The sequence below is a fragment of the Mus caroli genome, unplaced genomic scaffold, assembly GCF_900094665.2.
Source record: "Mus caroli unplaced genomic scaffold, CAROLI_EIJ_v1.1 scaffold_12403_1, whole genome shotgun sequence".
In the NCBI taxonomy this organism is placed as follows: domain Eukaryota; kingdom Metazoa; phylum Chordata; class Mammalia; order Rodentia; family Muridae; genus Mus; species Mus caroli.
In genome coordinates, this window is record NW_018391489.1 from 1,534 (window position 1) to 22,504 (window position 20,971).

At 39.6% G+C, this 20,971-nt stretch overlaps 2 gene segments (V, D, J or C); both read right to left on the reverse strand.

Annotated features, from left to right (window-relative positions):
• Positions 1-4,364: 4,364 nt before the first annotated feature.
• LOC110289213 lies at positions 4,365-5,192 on the reverse strand. The segment is given in 2 exon segments: positions 4,365-4,753; positions 5,134-5,192. Coding segments are annotated over 2 exon segments (435 nt in total).
• A 7,581-nt stretch (positions 5,193-12,773) lies between these two features.
• Positions 12,774-13,522, reverse strand: LOC110289210. The segment is given in 2 exon segments: positions 12,774-13,105; positions 13,474-13,522. Coding segments are annotated over 2 exon segments (381 nt in total).
• Between the last annotated feature and the right edge of the window lie 7,449 nt (positions 13,523-20,971).

Below are 20,971 nucleotides of genomic sequence, written 5' to 3' on the forward strand. Positions count from 1 at the left end.
AAAAGGGAGATTAATCAACAAAATTGAATAGATTTTTTGGTTTTCAAAAATGTCAGAGGTCTATAGGTAGGGAGTTTAACAATTAAAAACTATCTGCTTCTTATAGGCAGATATTAGTGGAAGTTTGAAATAATTGCTTTAAAGATGGTATAAAGATATATTACTATAACAAGACTTACAGGTATGATACTCATATTCTGTCTAAAGTGGGCACCCCAGGAATTTTGGGTTTAAATTCTGGTTTGACAAGCTACCTCTTATAAACAGGTATAGTACATAAAGATGGGAGATTTTACCTGTGGTTCAGAACTAGATAGGAAATATTAGTCGCTGACTCCAAATAAAGGAGGACGTATAGATAGAAGTGTGAACCAATTGTTTAAAGATGATATGATAAGGACTGTAGGAGATTCATATTCTCTAACGTGGGCTCCACACGAATTTTGGGTTAATATCCTGTCATGACAAATGAGAAAGGCCTAAATAGGCTAAAATGTGTGTGAATTTGAGTATTGTGGTTGTTTTATTGTTCCTCTGGGACAGAGGGCAAGCTACAGGTTTTCCTGGTTACAGGTTGGAAGATATGCTGATTTAAGGAATAGGTGATTCAGGTATTTACACTTCCAGAGTTATATGGATCAGATTTGATAGAAGGAAGCCCCCCGAAGAAGTAGATTCCAGAGAATAAAACAAAAAGCTTATCTTGATGATATTAATGTTTTATTTTGAGATTTATATATTACAGAATATACGGTCTTGGTGAATTTCATCATCAGACATGCTGAGCTGACCTGCCTGAATTCCTGATGTCTTGGCTTTTCATCTGCATCCAGGCAGGACACAGACATCAGAGACATCATTGGTGTGTCCTTCTTAAGGACAATGAATTGCCCCATTTTCCCTACCTTTCCCCCTCTCTTCAAAAAGATCTCAATGCCCATATTCAGCTTGAAGAAGTTATGAAGTCTTTGTCCCAGTTTCCTAGGCTTTGAGAGTAGGGGTGGTTATTATGGGTTGTCTTTGATACTAAAATTTTGAAGTACAAGGCTTATACCCAGTCCTTCTATTGTTGTTATTAGAAACAATTCAGAGATGTTTAAACCTGTGAGTTAAAGGCCAAATAGGAAATCTATGGCTCCAAATTTATTTTTACGGTGTTTTCAGGTATTTTAATCAGAAATGGCTGAGAGTAGATAACTGAGAACAATCTAGATTACTTTACATAGATAGTTGCTTTTCAGAAACATCAGGAGTCCATAGAATGTGGTGTTTAATGTTATTTATTCACTTGTGGTTGAGACTAGTCAGCTCCTGATAGCTTTCCTTGACTTGGATTCAAAGAAGAAACTGAGCATCTTTTAGTTATCCTAGTTGTGGCAAAACAACCACTAGGCAAGAATAGCCTCATTTCACCTACAGACATAATACTGTCCAAAGAACAGACACAATAACAGGTTAGGACAGCTTGATTCTGCTGAGGAAGAGTAAGCTAGTCCTTAATACTTCTGTTTCTCTAAGTCTGTCAGATGACCCTGGCCAATAAGCTGAATACAAATGTTCCAACATGTTGAAGTAAGGGATTGTCCAAGTGATCTCTGTAAATTGGCTAAGTTTTGGAAGCTGTGTTAGGCTTTCTATATATTTTCAGTTAATATCAGTCATTCTTGGATTTCTGATGGGGTTGAAAAACTGCATAGTCTCCTAGCCAACCCAGGCTTTTTACTTTGAGAGGAACAGTTCTGAGAGGATGGTTTTAAGATGGTATTCAATATAAAGCCAAGATATATCCAGATGTAGAATTATAAGTCTTTTAAGTAAAGATACATGACAGATGTTCTGTTTAATTAACAAAGATGATGGACTGGGTGTTAGGTCTCTAGTACTTTATAAATTACAAAATAATAATAGTTATGTTCAATTATATCTGAGATAAAATAGTCTTTGAATTAGACAGAAAGGGGGAAATGTTATAAATAGCCCTGGAGCTAATTATATTTGATGTTAATTCCAATCTCCTGTGAGTGGTTGGAAACAAGGAATGAGTCTGCATTCAGGTGATTTCTTGTAAACCAGCTTCCCATCTAAATTTGTACAATAAAGGAGAGCTGATAACTGGGCAGATAAAGGGAAGGAGGATCAGAAGGTGGCAGGAGACTGTCCCTTGATACTAGCTGGGGGCAGGTGAGTTGGCTTCAAGGGAGTCATGAGAGCAGGAGAGCTGATTCTGATCCTCACCTTCCTAGCAGCTGAGACAGCAGGCCCTGCATCTCACAGCACAGTAGAGCTGTCCCTGCATATGGGGCTTGCAAGTGAGGTAATCCCAATGGCATGAGCACAGCAGAGCTGAGTCTTCCTCATGGGTACACTGTTGTACCTCTGTTGAGAATTCTGTTTAGATTTGTATCACATTTTTAAAATTGGGTTATTTGGTTTGTTGGTGGCTGACTTCTCGAGTACTTTATATATTTTGGATAGTAGCCCACTGTCATATGTAGGGTTGGTGAAAGTCTTTTCCCATTCTGTTATCTGTTGTTTTGTCTTATTTACAATATATTTGCCTTACAGAAGCCTTTCAGATTCAAAGGTTACCACTTATTAATAGTTTGTCTTACAGCCTGGGCCATTGGTGTTCTGTTCAGAAAGTTGTCTCCTATACCCATGAGTTCAAGATTATTCCCCACATTCTTTTCTGTTGGACTTAGGGTACCCACCTTTATATTGAGGTCTTTGATCCCCTTGGATTTGAATTTTTTGCCAGATGGCAGATATGTATCTATTTACATTCTTCTACATGCTGACATTCAATTAAGTCAGCACCATTTTTTGAAGATACTTTCTTTTTCCATTGTTTGGGTTTGACATTTTTGTCAAAAGCAAGTCCTTTTCAGNCTCCATCTTACACCCATCAGAATGGCTAAGATAAAAAAAGTTAGAACATGCTGCTGAGGATGTGGAGCAAGGGGAACAACTCCTTCATTGCAGGTGGCAGTGAAAACTTATTCAACCACTTGGAAAGTCAATTGTGTATGTGTGTGTGTGTGTGTGTGTCTGTGTGAGTGCAGAAAAATGAAAGAAGTTCTAACTAAAGACCCAGCTATACCACTAATGGGAATATACCCAAATGATGCTCCAATATCCCACAAAATACTTGATACACTATGTTCATAGCAGCTTTATTCATAATAGGCAAAAACTGGAAACAACCAAGATGTCTCTCACTGAAGAGTAGGTAAGGAGAATGTGGTACATCTACACAATGGAATACTATTCAGCTACTAATAACCAAGACATCACAAATTTTGCAGGCAAATGGATGTAACTTGAGAATATCATCCTGAGTGAGGTAACTAAGTCCAAAAACAACATCGATGACATGTCCTCACTTAAAAGTGAATATTAGCCAAAAAATACAGGTAACATGTTGAATTGCAAACAAAAGTATGAGTGTATACCAAAAACACTACAAAAACACGTTATTTTTTTAATTCCAAGGTGAATAATGATCCTCTAGAGATGAAAGGTTCCTAGTGTCATGTATAGGTATCCGCATTATAACAGCGGTCCCAAACCCACAAAACAATACAGGCTATTGTCAGATTTTTTGATTGACCACCAGAAGGAGGTCACAAATCCTTATTGCTAAAGAGACAACATACATTTTAGAGGAAGAACATAGAGAGGTAAAAATGAAATTAAACTGAAAGTCTACTGCTGAATTGCTAAGTATCACAGTTCTAGAAGATGCCCTTCAAATTCCCAGTGGATTAAGAAATTTTCATAAATTTTACTCAGTTGTAGACTTCATATCTGTCAATAATGTACATCTCTTTAGCAGAATGTTAACTACAGCAGTGATCCCCATAATAGGGTTAACCTAAAAGATTCTTGTTAGATCTGTGATGCATTGAGAAAACTATGTCAGAAAAGAAATACTTTATGGTAAAGCATTTGGTGAAAGCTACAGAGTCAATGGAAATACATCATGCAGATGGAATAAAAACAGAAGATAATATACATATACAATGGAATTTAAATCAAAAGCTTAAAATGTGGCAAATGATATAATTATTAGTAAGTGAGACAATTTAATAAAGAAATACTTCCCTGTTTCCTGTCTGCTTTACCAGATAATGTTGAATAACAAAGAAAGACAAGGCCTGTAGGAACAGAATGGGTTTACACTCAGCTTTACCACAATCATTGCTGATTGCTGGGAGGCTACCTCTTCACTACTCTCATGGGGCAGATATGATATCATTGTTATTGTCGCCAGTGAAGCCAAAAAGAATGACCAGTGAGCTGTAGCCAAGCTGCACATGCCCTCAGCTGCACCACATAATCTGCAGATCCTCAACACTTCTCTTTCACACAGATAAGTAACTTATTTGACAGCTGGGACCCCAAGCAAGGATATTTTTTGTTAAGGTCTGCATCACTGTGGGAGGGAAATGTGTACCTTGGAAGCAGTAATAAACTCCCAAATCCTCAGTCTCCACTCTGCTGATCTTGAGTGTGAAATCTGTCCCTGACCCACTGCCACTGAACCTGTCTGGAACCCCAGAATGTCGTTTGGAAACCTCATAGATCAGGAGTTGTAGAGACTGGCCTGGCTTCTGCAGGTGCCATCCCAAATAGGTATTTCCATTACTGTGTACAAGGCTCTGACTAGATGTGCAAGAGATAGAGGCTTGATCTCCAAGGCTGACAGGCAGGAAAAGTGGAGTTTGGGTCAACAGAACATCGCTGCTGGAAGCTGAAATAATGAAAGAGAAGTACAGAATCAGGTACAAACTTCATGAGCAATCTTCTGATTCTTTTAACACATTTCAACTGAAATGTTTGTTTATTGATAGAATTCTTTATATATTAAAATTCCTGTCCTAACAAAACAAGTGAAATAGAATCCCCAAGGTGCTTCTATGCATAACTTAGACCATCTCATCTATCCATGTCATAATCTTCATTGTGGCACAGGTTCTCTCCCACCTGGAACCTCCTTCTCACAAATATATACCCAACAGGCACCATCCTGGAGGATGATACCTGTCTACTCATACATGGCACAACACACGTAGTGAGCAGTGTGACCCAGTTCTTGTGCTCCCTTCCCATTTTCAATTCCTCTGTTCTCACCAGGAATCCAGAACAACAGCACCAACAGCCTACCAGGCAACTTCATTTTGAGGAGGAAGCCTGAGAAGACTTTTCAGTCACAGAAAGAAGACAACTGACTTTTTATTCAAAACTGGCAGGGGTGGTCCTTCCCTGGGGAACAATATGCAAATGTATGGTTTGGTGTTGCAACACAGATAGAGGGAAGTACCCCGACAGCTTCTCATGATTGCAAAAATAACAAAACCTCTTCTATATTGAAGAGGGCACTTGTGCTCACAGATAAGCAATGGAGAAACTAGCAAAGTTAGTTACATAGGGGTATCTCCTCATGGAGGAAATATATACTTGGTTTTCACCTAGAATACTTGGAATGGATGTTCGTAGTAAACTGATGACCTTGTCTATATCTATAAGGCCTCACCCAAATTCCCTAGAGTCTCTCTTCATGGGCTTCATCATTAGTTTCCTTTCTCAGGCAATTGAATCCACCCTTAGGGGAGAAGTCACATGTACTTTGCAAAAGAGTTTCAAGTCTTAGGCTTACTCTGCAAATGAAATTGAGATAAAAGTTTTTGTTTTCAAATGTTTTACTGTACTTAAAAAATGTCTAAAATATACTGCCTCAATGTCAAACTTCAGGCATTTGAAATACCATCATCCATATACTAAACTGAACACAGGATCCACAATGGAGGAACTAGAGAAATGACCCAAGGGGTCTTCAGCCTCATAGAAGGAGCAACAATATGAACCAACATGAACCCCCAGAACTACCATGGACTAAACCAACAACCAAAGAATACACATGGAGGGACCCATGGCTCCAGCTGCATATGTAGCAGAAGATGGCCTCGTGGGACATCAGTGAGAAGAGAAGCCCTTGGTCCAGTTAAGGCTTGATACTCCAGTGTAGGGGAATGCCAGAACAGGGAAGTTGGAGTGGGTGGGTTAGTGATCAGGGGGAGGGGGAGTCGGGAGGTTTTCAGAAGGGGAAAGAGAAAAAGAGGAAGGGAAAAGAGGAAATTACATTTGAAATGTAAATAAAGAAAATATCTAATTAATTTAAAAAGGTACCTCCCACAAAAAAGCTAATTCAGTGCATTTTATTATATTTATTAATATAATTAAATAGCAAGATTCTCAGTATATGCAAAATCTGAAAAAGTTGTTTACTTAAAAATTTAAACAGTTTGAACCTTCCAATCCCATCCATTGTGAACTGATTACTTATAATACCAAACTCAGTCAGTCATCTGACAGTAAGTTAAAATCCAAACAATATATCCCCTAGTAGTTTATTGTGAGTTTCCTTTCAGCAGGAGTATCATTTTACATTTCTCAATAAAACTATGATATATCCCATCTAAACCATATGTCTCTTTAAAATTCTGGAAATATTCTGAAAAATATCTACAGAAACAACACAAATTCCAGAGAAGCATGTCAGATAAAGGAGTATATGTGTTGCCCTGTTGTGAATATCTGCAGTCTGCATTCCTCTGGATTACTCGGATTTCAGCCTTCCTTGAAAAAAGAGTATGTTGTCCATATCCTTTCTCACATTTAAGGGTGGTATGGGCACACTGAGAAAAAAATGCTTTCTCTTTCATCTCTAAAATATCAAATTTTACTTATTTACTTATTTATTTATTTACTTATTTATTTATTGTATATGGGTGCTCTATCTGCTTGTACACCTATATGCCAGAAGAGGACATCAGATCACACTATAGATGGATATGAGTCACTATGAGGTTGCTAGGGATTAAAATCAGGACCTCTGGAATAGAAGACAGTACTCTTATCTGCTAAGCCATCTCTTCAGCCCCTAAAGTATACCCGAGATATAAGAGACAATTTGTAAAACATATGAAACTGAAGAAGAACGAAGACCAAAGTGTGGACACATTGCCCCTTCTTAGAATTGGAAACAATCACCCATGGAAGGAGTTACAGAGAAAAGTTTGGAACTGAGACAAAAGGATGGACCGTCTAGAGACTGCCATATCCAGGGATCCATCCCATAATTAGCCTCCAAACGATGACACCATTACATACACTAGCAAGCGTTGGCTGAAAGGATCCTGATATAGCTGTCTCTTGTGAGACTAGGCCGGGGCCTAGCAAACACATAAGTGGATGCTCACAGTCAGCTATTGGATGGATCACAGTGCCCCCAATGGAGGAGCTAGAGAAAGCAACCAAGGAGCAGGAGATCTGCAACCCTATAGGTACATCCCTGTAGGTGCAAGCAGGTTGCAGGAGATCTGCAATCCTGTAGGTGCAACAACATTATGAACTAACCAGTACCCCAGAGCTCTTGACTCTAGCTGCATATGTATCAAAAGATGGCCTAGTAAGCCATCACTGGAAAGAGAGGCCCATTGGACATGCAAACTTTATATGTCCCAGTACAGGGGAACACCAGGGCCAAAAAGTGGGAATGGGTGGGTAGGGGAGTGGGGGGGAGGGTATGGGGGCTTTTGGGATAACATTGGAAATGTAATTGAGGAACATACATAATAAAAAAATATATAAAAAATAGTTTCATTTCAGCTGTGCATTGGTGGTACATACCTTTAATTCTAGCACTTTGGAGGCAGAGCCAGGCAGACTTATGATTTAGAGGCCAGCCTAGTCTACATAGTGAGTTTCAGGACAGCCAGGACTACACAGAGAAACCATGTCTTGAAAAAACAATAAATAAATAAATAAATAAATAAATAAATAAATGTTTCATTTGTAATTCATGACAGAGAAAAACACATGTGATTACACAGAATGTAACAAACAAAAATGAGAAATAGCCATGTGATAGCTGTCATTCTGATATCACTTCATTCAAGTAATTTAATATATGAAGTAATTAAAATATAAAGGAGAGGGGAATTATAAAATTGTCCTGTAAATGTGTGTAGCTAAGAGGAGATTATACTGGGTAGGGTAACCTTTACTGTTGAGTGCTTAATTTGAGTAGTTTGTTAAATCTATGAAATCAAAAGCTGCATTGGCATTGAAAGATCAAAAGGGGGAGATAGCACACAGGTTGTGATGGTTTGTATATGCTTGGTGCAGGGAATGGCACTATTTGGAGGCTTAATCGGAGTAGATGTGTCACTGTGGGCATGGGCTTAAGACCCTCATCCTAGCTGCCTAAAAGTCACTCTTCCACTAGCAACCTTCAAACAAAGCTATAGAACTCTCAGCTTTGCCTGCACCAGGCCTGCCTAGATGCTGCCCTGCACCCACTTTGATGATGGACCTATGAACCTGTAAGCCAGCACAAATAAATGTTGTCCTTTAAATGTTTTAAGTGTTGCCTTGGTCAAGGTATCTGTTCACAGCAGTAAAACCCTAAAAGGCACAGGTGATATAAATAGGCAAAGAGACTGATGAATAGGGAGAGTTAAGTGTGAAAGTGTGGAATGTGGGACACAGACCATGCCAACAGAGAAACTGCCACAGGACTGGTGAGGTCAAACATGTACAAACTCCAGAAATCTCAAAAGTTGAGACCCGCAGAAGGGGAACTAACTCCTTTCCTGTTTCCTGGCCTGCTTCTGAGCATGGAAACCAAATACTCCCCTACCAGTTAGACAGAGATTGTCAGTCAAATAGCACATAACCTGGAATTCTACTCGATACAAATAGAGCAGACTGGGGAAATAGAACACATTTAGCCCACAAATCCCATTCTACTCCCCAAGGTTTTGGAGTCCCAGTCAACATGTGATAAAGCACACAAGTTGTTTTCTCCAGGATAATCAGAGACTAGCTGATTGCACTGATTTGTAATACTTGAAGATGATTTCCCCATCTCCCAGACAACACATCACTGGACTTTTGTACTCACCTGGATGGCAAGGCTTCTATCTCTTGCAGAAGCTCTCATCGGAGCATAGGCCCCTGACATCACCACTGCCACCACACCTACCATGTGACTAGGAACCAAGGCCAGTGCCTACTGCCTGTCCCTCTTTATTATGTAAGAGCTGTAACACTTTTCAGCTTTCCAAGCTGGACTGGAGTGACATGATTCCTATTTGTCCTGGATTCCGTTTCACTTTCTCCAAGCCTGGTGGGCAGCAGCATCTGATGTCATAGAAGGAAGAAGTAGATTGCTGACCCAGCCCATTTTAGACTTTTTCCTGCTCTCTTCAAGTCATTGTACTGGATGCATCCAGGCACCTTGGGAAGAAAGGGTGAAGCTGGGACCACAATGGATGATATTCATTTAATTTTAGCAATATGATTATCTGCAATTGCCTCCAGTTTCCTGCAATTAGTATAATTTTATTTTATTTAATTTTTGAAATGCATTTCTTTATTCAGATATAAAGGAAAAGGACGTGGTAAAATTTCCCATTATATCCAGGAAAGGATATCAGGAAAGGATTGTATTGCTTTGTATTAGGAAAGGATTGTATTGCTTAAGGTAACCTACAAAGTTATGTGCTTAATTTGGAGTAGTTGTTGAATCTTAAATTAGAATGAAATATTGGAGTGAGAAAGGAAGGAAAGATCCTACATGGTGTTGAGGAGGGTGTTGTGGAAGATAAAACTAACATTAAGGATGTTGTAAATGAGAGGTGAGGGTGTCAAAATACTCACAGGGGAAAATACAGAAGCAAAGAATGGAGCAGAGATTGAAGGAAAGTCCATCCAGAGACTATCCCACACTTGCATCCATCTCCTATATACAGTAACCAAACCTATACATTATTGTGGATGCCAAGAAGTGCTTGCTTGACAGGAGCCTGATATGGCTGTCTCCTGAGAGGCTCTGCAAGAGTCAGACAAATAAAGAGGTGGATGCTTGCAGTCAACCAACCATTGGACAGGGACCCTAATGGAGGTATTAGAGAAAGGACTGAAGGAACTGAATGGGTTTGCAACCCCATAGGAAGAACAACAAACTCTGGAATCTTAAAGATACACATAATTCCTTTTTTTGTTTTTTACTTTCTACATACAGTTAATATGTGTGCTCTCCTCTGGCAAGCATGCCTTCTCTACACCATCATGGATTCTGACCCACTCATTTTTAACTACTTTCAGTCATGACATTTATCACAAGTATAGTATTCTAATTAAGACAGTTCCCAAGCAGAATTTTATAGTGAAATGCTATTTATATATGTACCACACACATTTGTCAAAGGATGTAAAAATTCTAATCAGTATTAACTAGAGACAAGGGAAATACTGGTGGATAGATTTCATAGTACCAAAGGGTGTTATATGAGCAGGTAAGGGGGAAAAATGGGCAGTCCTATGTAGCTGCTGTGAATCCTGTGAACTGCAATAATGACTTTGCATGTAAGATGTAAGATTTGATCATGTCACTAAGATTGACACAGATGTTATGGGTTATCCCACAGCTTTTCAAAACTAGGTCTAAGACCTTACCCACAGGAAGCAACACATGAATGGTACTGCAAATCTTCCCAAAACAAAAGGTTTAGGAGTTCACACCACCAAAGTCACAACTTACTACTATTATTTTACAAACTTGACTCAGTGTAAAACAATCCTCCAAAATTATAATTCTCAACATATAGATTAGCACAGCTTTCAGACTTCATCAGAAAAGTTTCTTTGTCTGGGTTTGGTGGCTGATTATGGGATGGATCCCTGGGTCGTGTAGTCTCTGGATAGTCCATCCTTTTGTCTCAGCTCCAAACTTTGTCTCTGTAACTCCTTTCATGGGTAGTTTGTTCCCTATTCTAAGGAGTAATGAAGTATCCACCCATTGGTGTTCGCTCTTCTTGATTTTCTTGTGTTTTTCAAATTATATCTTGGGTGTTCTATGTTTCTGGGCTGATATCCACTTATCAGTGAGTGCATATCTAATGACTTCTTTCATGATTGGGTTACCTCACTAGGATGATATCCTCCAGATACAACCATTTGTCCAAGAACTTCATAAATCCATTGTTTTTAATACTTGAGTAGTACTCCATTGTGTAAATGTACCACATTTTCTGTATCCATTCTTCTGTTGAGGGACATCTGGGTTCTTTCCAGCTCTGGATATTGTAAATAAGGCTGCTATGAACACAGAGGATGCATGTGTTCTTATTACCAGTTGGAACTTCTTCTGGGTATATGCCAGAAAGATTCTGCTGAACAGACCCTGTTATAGCTGTCTTATATGAGGCTATGCCAGTGCCTGGCAAATACAGAAGTGGATGCTCACAGTCATAAGATGGAACACAGGGCCCCCAATGGAGAAGCTAGAGAAAGCACCCAAGAGGCTGAAGGGGTCTGCAACCCTATAGATGGAACAACAATATGAACTAACCAGTACCCCCAGAGTTCATATCTCTAGCTGCATATGTAGCAGAAGATGGCCTAGTTGGCCATCACTAGGAAGAGAGGCTCCTTGGTATTGCAAACTTTATATGCCCCAGTACAGAGAAATGCCAGGGCCAAGAAATGGGAGTGGGTGGGTATGGGAGCAGGGTGGAGGGAGGGTATAGAAAACTTTCTGGATAGCATTTGAAATGTATAGAAAGAAAATATCTAATATAAATAAATAAATAAATAAATAAATAAATAAACAAACAAGAAAAGATTCTTTGTACAGTGAATGGTGACTGAGTGATAGTATAATAAATATATAAGTACATAGACTAATTATAATTGCTGTGCTCAGCCTAAAATGGAGCATCTATATCACCTGTCATTTCCAAGTCTCAGGGACCATTATTACAGAAGAGGGTTATAAAGACCATAAGAGCCAGTAATTAGCCGGGTGGTGGTGGCACATGCCTTTAATCCCAGCCCTTGGGAGGCAGAGGCAGGCAGATTTCTGAGTTCGAGGCCAGCCTGGTCTACAGAGTGAGTTCCAGGACAGCCAAGGCTATACATAGAAACCCTCTCTCAATAACCCCCCCCCCCAAAGAAAGAAAGAAAAAAAAAAGAGCCAGTAGTTGTTAATTGTTTATTTGCATTTTAACTTTTCATAGCAGTCTGTTTATTAATGATTAAATTATGGATCCATTTGTTAGATTTTTTATTAATTTTGTTATATGTTTTATTCTGTGTATATTTTAGTTAATAATTCCTGAATGCATAGGCTCCATTTGTTCTAAGGACTCAGATACTCACTATTTTGACTCTTTCAAAATCTATTTGTTACATCATTTTCTATTGGTGCATCACATGGAATCAACAAATGTTTCCCAAGCCTGGTATGGCAACATGTTATCAATAAGCTTACATGAAAGTAAAAGTCAGAAGAAAGTTATTCAATCTGGACACATTGGAAGGTGGGACAAATACATCCAGAGAACTAGACTAGTCCTGAAATGAGATTGAAGATAAAATATAAGGCCACCAATATGCACATTGATGTCGTCTTGGCCAAGGTGTGGTCCTGCCTACCACTAATCATAACTGAGTGCACTTGTTCCTATCGAGTAAGGCATTTTATGAAATATCATCACTGCAGAGAAGTTGCTGCATCTTCTTCAAGCATGAACTCTCATAGAATGTTTCATTTCCTAGGGCTTCATTTTTCATTAGGTGAAATTCAGAGGAAAACAAGAATCTCTTTAAAAAAAATTCACTTTGCCATGCTGGAAACATCATGTTACACCCAAAACAAAGAATTTACCAGGCAGCTTTGTCAACTGAGGCAGGGGTGTTTTTGTTCAGGGCTGTATCAGTGTGGGAGGGAATTCTAGCAGTTGACCACAGTAATACACACCCACATCCTCAGCCTCCACTCTACTGATTCTCAGTGTGAAATCAGTTCCTGACCCACTGCCACTGAACCTGTCTGGGAATCCTGAGGCCAGATTGGACATCCGATATATCAGGAGCTGAGGAGATTGGCCTGGCCTCAGCAGATACCAATACAAATAAGTGATGCCATTACTATGTAGGAGACTCTTACTAGACCTGCAGGAGATGGAAGCTGATGTTCCAAGAATAACTGGATTGGAGAATGCAGCTTGCGTCATCACAATATCTGCAGTGGATCCTGCAATAAGAGAATTAATTGGTTATGTACAAAAAATGATACAATGAAGTGAATTCCCTTCCTTTTTTTTTTTTTACTTATTGTGTTCATGTCTTTCACCCATACTCTAAAAGTGCTCCACATAAAATATGCATATAGAGGAAGCACAGAGAGTCTTCATTCTAGCATTCACCTTGACTTTTGGCTTTGGAACCTGTCAGAGTTGTCACAGAAAAACAGATTTTAATGTCTTCACACTTTGAACCTCACAAGTCCTTTACTGGAGAACAGAACTGTATATCTCATACATGGACAGAACATACATATTTATCATCATGTCTCAGAAATCCCCCTCCCTCAAAATTCTTTCTTCATCTTTGTCTCCTTACCAGGGATCCAGAGCACAAGCAGCCCCAGAAGCTGAGCAGAGAACCTCATTCTGTGAACTTGATATGGAGAGTCAAAAGTAATCAAGACAGAAAGAGGAGTGAGCTTTTACTCTGCACTTGCAAGAAGAGGTCCTCCCTAGGGAGCAATATGCAAATCTCCTGGTTGATAGAGTTGTGTAAAAAGTACCTAGAGAGTTAAAAAATCCCACTCTCAAGAGTCACTTGACAAAGTTCATTCCATGTTTGTAGAAAATGAGCTCAGTCCTCACTGCCAATATTAGGGGCAGATGAATTCCACTGTGAAACTTGAATCTGTGTGAATGGAGACCTGCAGGATCTAAAGACAAAGCACCCCTAGATAGTCACACAGAACCATGCAATCTTTTCAATAACCTTGAAAAAATAAAGATTTATTAAAAAGCTTGTTGTGGAAGCAACAGTGTGTTATAGTGTATCACACAGTATACACTTTTGTCTATACATCTTTACCTGCAAATGTTCATTGCATTGAGTCATTAGTCTGGTTCAAGGCCTCTGGCTTTTGCTATACTATCAATACTTGTTCCTCACTAGGACTCTACTCAGATATTCTGTTGTTACCTTATATCATAGAGCTCTTGAACCTTTGGATCAGGAGGAACAGTCCCTTCATGCACTCCAGCAGTTCTGAGATAGAGAAGATATTAGGGTGGGCCTGGTTCAAGACCTGATTGGTAGCTGAATTGCTCTATCTGTCAGGTTTTCTGTACCCATAGGACCAGGGTGAACTTTCCAGCACTGCTTAGATCATCCATTCATTGCCTTAGAAGCAAAGACTGGGAACAACTGTCTTGCTTTCATGCCCAAAGGGCCATCTAAGCTATACTCACACCATTAGGCAACCTGGGAGGACCTATTTCTTGAGTGCTGAAGCTGGTGATGAATGGGATGAGCACTCTGGTTCTCACGATCTTGGAGCCAGCTCTCTCATCTGCTAAAGTTGTCAATGGGCAAGAGGAAAAAGTATGTCTCTCTTTTTTTTATTGGATATTTTTGTTATTTGTAGTTCAAATGTTATCCCCATTCCAGGTCAACCAATCCCTGGAAAATGCCCAACCCAGCCGTCCCACCCCTCACCCAACGGCTTCTATGAGCGTGTTCTCCCACCTACTTACCTACTGTGATGGTTTGTATATTCTTGGGCCAGGGAGTGGCACCATTTGGAGGTGTGACCTGGTTGGAGTATGTGTATCACTGTGGGTGTGGGCATAAGTTCTTCACCCTAGCTGCCTGGAAGTCAGTCTTCCACTAGGAGCCTTTGGATGAAGACATAGAACTCTCAGCTCCTCCTGCACTATACCTGCTGTGCTCCCAACTTGATAGTGATGGACTGAACCTCTGAACCTGTAAGCCAGCCCCAATTAAATGTTGTTTTTTATAAGACTTGCCGTGGTCATGGTTTTCTGTTCACAGCAGTAAATCCCTAAGACATCTACTCTCCCACTTCTGCACTCCCTGCCTTTGCATTCTCCAGCACTGGGGAATTGATCTGTATCAGGACCAAGGGCCTCCACTCATATTGTCCTTCAACAAGGACATCCTCTGCTATATATGTAGCTGGAACCATAGGTCACTTCATTAGTAATCCCTGGTTGGTGGCTTAGATCCTGGGAGCTCTAGGGTGTCTGGTTGTTTGATATTCTTGTTCTACTTATGGGGTTGGAAAACCCTTCAGCTCCTTTAGTCATTTCTCTAACTCCTCCATTGGGGACACTGAGCTGAGTCAAATGGTTGGCTGCTAGCATCTACCTCTATATTTGTCAGGCTCTGGCACAGCCTTTCAGGAGACAGCTATATCAGGCTCCTGTCAGCATGTATTTCTTGGCATTCACAATAGTGTCTGCATTCAGTGACTGTATATGGGATGGATCTCCAGGTGAGGCAGTCTCTGGATGGTCTTTCATTCAGTCTCTGCTCTACACTTTGTCTCCATATTTCCTACTGTGAGTATTTTGTTTCCCCTTCCAAGAAAGACTGAAGCACCCACACTTTGGTCTTCCTTCTTCTTGAGCTTAATGTGGTCTGTGAACTGTATCTTGGGTATTCTGAGCTTTTCAGCTAATACCCACTTATCAGTGAGTGCATACCATGTGTGTTCTTTTGTGACTAGGTACCTCACTCAGGGTATTTTCTAGTTCCGTCCATTTGCCTAATAGTTTCATGACAACATTGTTTTTAATAGCTGAGTAGTATACCATTGTGTTAATATACCACATTTTCTGTTTCCATTCCTCTGTTAAAGAACATCTGGGTTCTTTCCAGCTTCTGGCTATTATAAATAAGGCTGCTGTGAACACAGTGGAGAATGTGTCATTGTTATATATTGGGGCATCATTTGGGTATATGCCAAGGAATGGTATAGCTGGATCCTCAGTAATACAATGTCCAACTATCTGAGGAACTGCCAGACTGATTTCAAGAGTGATTTTACCAGCTTGCAATCCCACCAACAATGGGGGAGTGTTCCTCTTTCCTCACATCCTCACCAGCATCTTCTGTCATAGAGTTTTTTATCTTAGCCCTGCTGACTGATGTGAGGTGTACTCTCAGGTTTGTTTTTACATCTCTCCTATGGCCAAGCCACCTTGTGGCAGATGAGGGACAGGGACAGTTCTCCCTTGATCATGCCCTCAGAATGCCTTTTCATTTTCCTAATCATCAGAGCCAGCTCTAAAGCGCTACTGGGACCAAGTACAGATTTTACCCAAAAGTAGTCAGAGGTGGCAGCATATAACAAGATGTCCAAATGGTTTTTGCTTATAGTATTACACATCAACATTGACACAACCCCCTTATGTTGCATGGCCACAGACCCAAACATGGCCCTCAGAGCTATTATAAGCCAAGACAATCAACCTTTGTCTCAGGTGCCAGGGCAGGATATTCACATCAGGTTTTTCTTTTCCATGTGCACATCTCCAGTTCTTCCTTTGCTCATATTATTAAAACTGATCCAATTCTCTTTCTCTCCCACTCTCTACCATACCTTTTCATTTTGTATTGTCTCCTTCTGAGGGCAGGGCATGGGCAGGCAGACCTCTGGGTGTCTTCTGCCTGCCAGTGGTGCATAGCAGAGGGTAGGCCTTCATAGAATAATGTTTTTAATATAGGTGCTCACAATATAACACTCACTAACCTGGAACTCACAGAGATCCATCTGTCTTTGAATTATTAGTTTTGAGACTAAAATGCCACAGTGGCATTTTAATAGTTCTTATTTTTAATATTAATTTTGTGTATATGTGTGTGTGTTTGTGTGTGTGTGTGTGTGTGTGTGTGTGTGTGTGAGAGAGAGAGAGAGAGAGAGAGAGAGAGAGAGAGAGAGAGAGAGATTAAAGAAACATTTGCATGGGTTTTAACCTGCAGAGGCTAGAAGAGTGTGTCATGATCCCTGGAATTGAAAATGAGCGCTGAAGATGATTGTGAAATACTATGTAGATCCTGGGTGTTTAAGTCAGGTCATCTGAAAGATCAGTCAGTGTTCTTAACTACAGAGTCACCACCTTAGTCCCTTAGTAAGGTTTCCTCACCCCATTTTTCTCCAATGTTACTGCACTAACTCTAATCTCTTTTTACCTCTCTGTTGTACTCTGGAAGTCATCTTCAGTTCCTTAAGAAGAAGCTGGCCACTTATCCTCTTTTGAGAAATGTGACCTTCAGGTTAATTGCCCATTTTAAAAATAAATTTGTATTTTCTTACTTTGACTTGTCTGCAGTCAAATTTGAAGTTGAATACTTGCTCCATCTTCATATGCAAATATTTTTCCAATATGTGAGTTATTGCTTCATTGTGTTAGCCACATTGCTTGAGTATTCAGCATTCCAGGAATTCAGTAGGATTCCTTTATTACTCTCTGAAATATTCAGTGGTAATTACCAACTCATCTGAAGGCAGATTAGTCAGGATCAAAACCCCACAAACAGTGTTTTGACACAAACATATTATAGAGCATGGATCTGTTTGCACATCTGCATTTGATAAACACTGTAAATGCCCACTGTAGACTTTGAAGCGATAATAACATACTTGAAAAAAATCAGGAGAAAAAAGCAAATAGTATTAATTTGGCTGTTGCTAAAACAACATTGAGTAACATCTGCTGAAGAAATGGCAGGAAAGGTATGTCAAAGAATTTATAGCAATTTCTTTCAGAAATGTTAAGAATTTTGATTTCTTTCTTAGGCATAGGAAAAAAGCATCAGTTGTAGCACTGAGCTGGAGGGCTTCTTTGCGTTTGGCTTCTTGTCCACTCTATTCTCCTATTCTCAACTGACACATGAGTGTTCAGTGTTGTGACATTTAGAGCCTGGCACTCAGTCTCTTGTTGTCAGCACTTTGAACAGTTATATATACCTGCATTAATAAGTGTGTATTGCAAAAGGAGCCTCTATGTTCCAATACATAGAATATCTTGGATAATGAAACAGGTTATTGAACATGAACCTAAAACTGTTTTCAGTCTGTTTCAAACAAAGATGGCTTGGATTTTTTCTTGTGTGTTAGCTCACTCACTAGACATTACAAATAATAGACCATACAAAAATTCTAGGTCCCACATCAGATGATGTCCTAAGCCATTGACCCCTCCCTGCTCTGGTACAGAAAACCTGGAAGTTTGGTCTTGGATTCCTGAATGATCACTGCATAGCTCAAAGAACATTATAAGCAAATTATGTATATCAGATGCTGTCAAAAGAGATGGAAAAAAAAGAAGAAAAAAGAAACCATAAATTTTGATTGAACCATGGAGGTTAGCACTTCAGCAAAAATAAGAAAAAAAAACCCATAAAGGGTAATGGAAACATGTTAAATAAAGAGAGAGAAAGAAAGAGTATAAGGTGTCTTTTTCTCAGCAGCTTTGAAAGCTCTGAAAGTAGACTATCAATTGAGGGTGCTACAGAAGGATACACAGACAGCAGTCTGGGAAGAAAATATATATTGTCGCATTAAGGAGTTGTTCCTCCTTCTGTGTTCCCCTTACTCATCTCTTCTGTTTTTATCAGCTATTCAGAATATCTGAAGTCCCAGGAATAAGGCAGAATACCCCAATTGTAATATTTTAACAGAGGGACTACTGACAATCAAGGCAAGACTACAACTGACCTTTGATCTCAGGTTAGAATGGATGGATCTCCCTTCAGGAAGCATTTTTTACTGAAATTTTCAGCTGTTTGAGAAGAGCCAGACATAAGGACCATCATTGTGAACAGAACGATGGAAAACATATTCATAACTTCAGCCCTGGACAAAGAGAACATCACTGTCAAATTATGGATTACTGATGAGGCTACTGGGTACACAAGTGCATGGCTTTCTATGAAAGTGTCAGAGCTTCGTTTAGTAGAGAATATATAAATCCTATAGAAAATATGCTAGGATTCTGTCTTAATTTACAGAACTAGAAAACACACATACTTTCTCATATCAATATTTGAAAGGGTTTATTCACTAAAGCATGATCTCAACCCTAAGAATGTTCTGATAGTCATTCTGGACAAGATAATCAGTCAATGATATGATCAAGAAATTGTATTAAAAACAGATTATCCTATAAACATACACATTCTAATTCTGTAAGAGTATTTGAGTCTAAAGAATGGGAGGTACTATAAAATTTGACAATAACAGATATTAAACAACATTCAAAAGTATTTTGGTGATTTTCTACACATGCATATGTTGTCCTTGAGTTCATTGTGTCCTTTAAGTTATATTCTCTTTTTTAATTTTAAAAAATAGATATTTTCTTTATTTATATTTCAAATATTATCCCCTTTCCTTGTTCCCCCTCTGAAAATCCCCTATACTCTCTGCAGTCCCTCTGCTAACCAACCTACCCACTCTGGCTTCCTGGACCAGGCATTCCCCTATACTGGGGCATAGAACCTTCACAGGACCAAGGGCCTCTACTCCTATTGATGACCTGCTAGGCCATCCTCAGCTACCTATGCAGCTAAAGCCATGAATCTCTCTGTGTTTTCTTTGATTGGTGGTTCAGTCCCAGGGAGCTCTGGGGTTACTAGTTAGTTCACATTGGTGTTCATCCTAGGGGGCTGCAAATCCCTTCAGCTCCTTGGGTACTTTCTCTAGCACCTTCATTGAGGACCCTGTGCTCCATTTAATGGGTGACTGCGAGCATCCACGTTTGTATTAGTCAGGCACAGGCAGAGCCTCTCAGGAGACAGCTATATCAATCTCCTGTCTGCTAGCTCTTGTTAACATCTGGAATAGTGCCTGTGTTTGGTGGTTTTTTTATGGGATGAATCCCCAGGTGGGAGAGTTTCTGGATGGTCATGCCTTCATTCTCTGCACTGAACTTTGTCTCTGTAACTCCTTACATGGGTATTTTGTTCCCCCTTCTAAGAAGGAAAGGGTCCACACTTTGGTTTGGCTTCTTGCATTTCATTTGTTTTTCAAATTGTATCTTGGGTATTCTGAACTGCTGGGCTAATATCCACTTATCACTGACTGCATATCATGTGTGTTCTTTTGTGTTTGGGTTACCTCACTCAGAATAATATCCTCCAGATACATCCATTTGTCTAAGAATTTCATGAATTCATTGTTTTTAATAGCTGAATAGTACTCCATTGTGTAAATGTACCACATATTCTGTATCCATTCCTCTGTTGAGGAACATCTGAGTTCTTTTCAGCTTCTGGCTATTATAAATAAGGTAGCAAGGTACATAGATCATGTGCCTTTATTAAAGTTGGAGCGCCTTCTGGGTATATGCCCAGGAGTGGCATGGTATTGCTGGATCTTCAGGTAGAACTATATCCAATTTTCTGAGGAACTGCCAAAATGATTTCCAGAGTGGTTATACCAGCTTGCAGTCCCACCAGCAATGGAGGAGTGTTTCTCCTTCTCCACATCCTTGCCAGCATCTGCTGTCACCTGCATTTTTGATCTTAGCCATTTTGACTGGTGTGAGGTTGAATTTCAGGGGTGTTTTGATTTACATTTCCCTGATGACTAAGGATGTTGGAACTTTTTTTTTTTTTAGGTGCTTCTCAGCCTTTTAGTATTCCTCAGTTAAGAATTCTTTGCTTATCTCTGTAGCCCATTTTAAATAGGGTTTAATATAGTTCTCTGGAGTCTAACTTCTTGAATTCTTTGTATATATCAGATAGTAGCAGTCTTTCAGATTTAGGATAGGTAAGGATCTTTTCCCAATCTGTTGGTTGCCTTATTGTCTTATTGAAAGTTTCCTTTGCCTTACAGAAGCTTTGCAATTTTATGAGGTCCCATTTGTTAATTCTTGATCATTGCGTAGAAGACACATGCATATATTGTTCTTGAGTTCATTGTGTCCTTTTTATATTCTCAATACCTTCTTTTCTCCCTCTTCTGATTCTGATTAATCTCTCTCTGCCTCTCAGTGTCTCTTTCTCTGACTCTCTCTTTGCCTGTTTCTCTCTTTCTGTTTCTGTCTGCCCCCCTCTCTCCTCTCCTCTC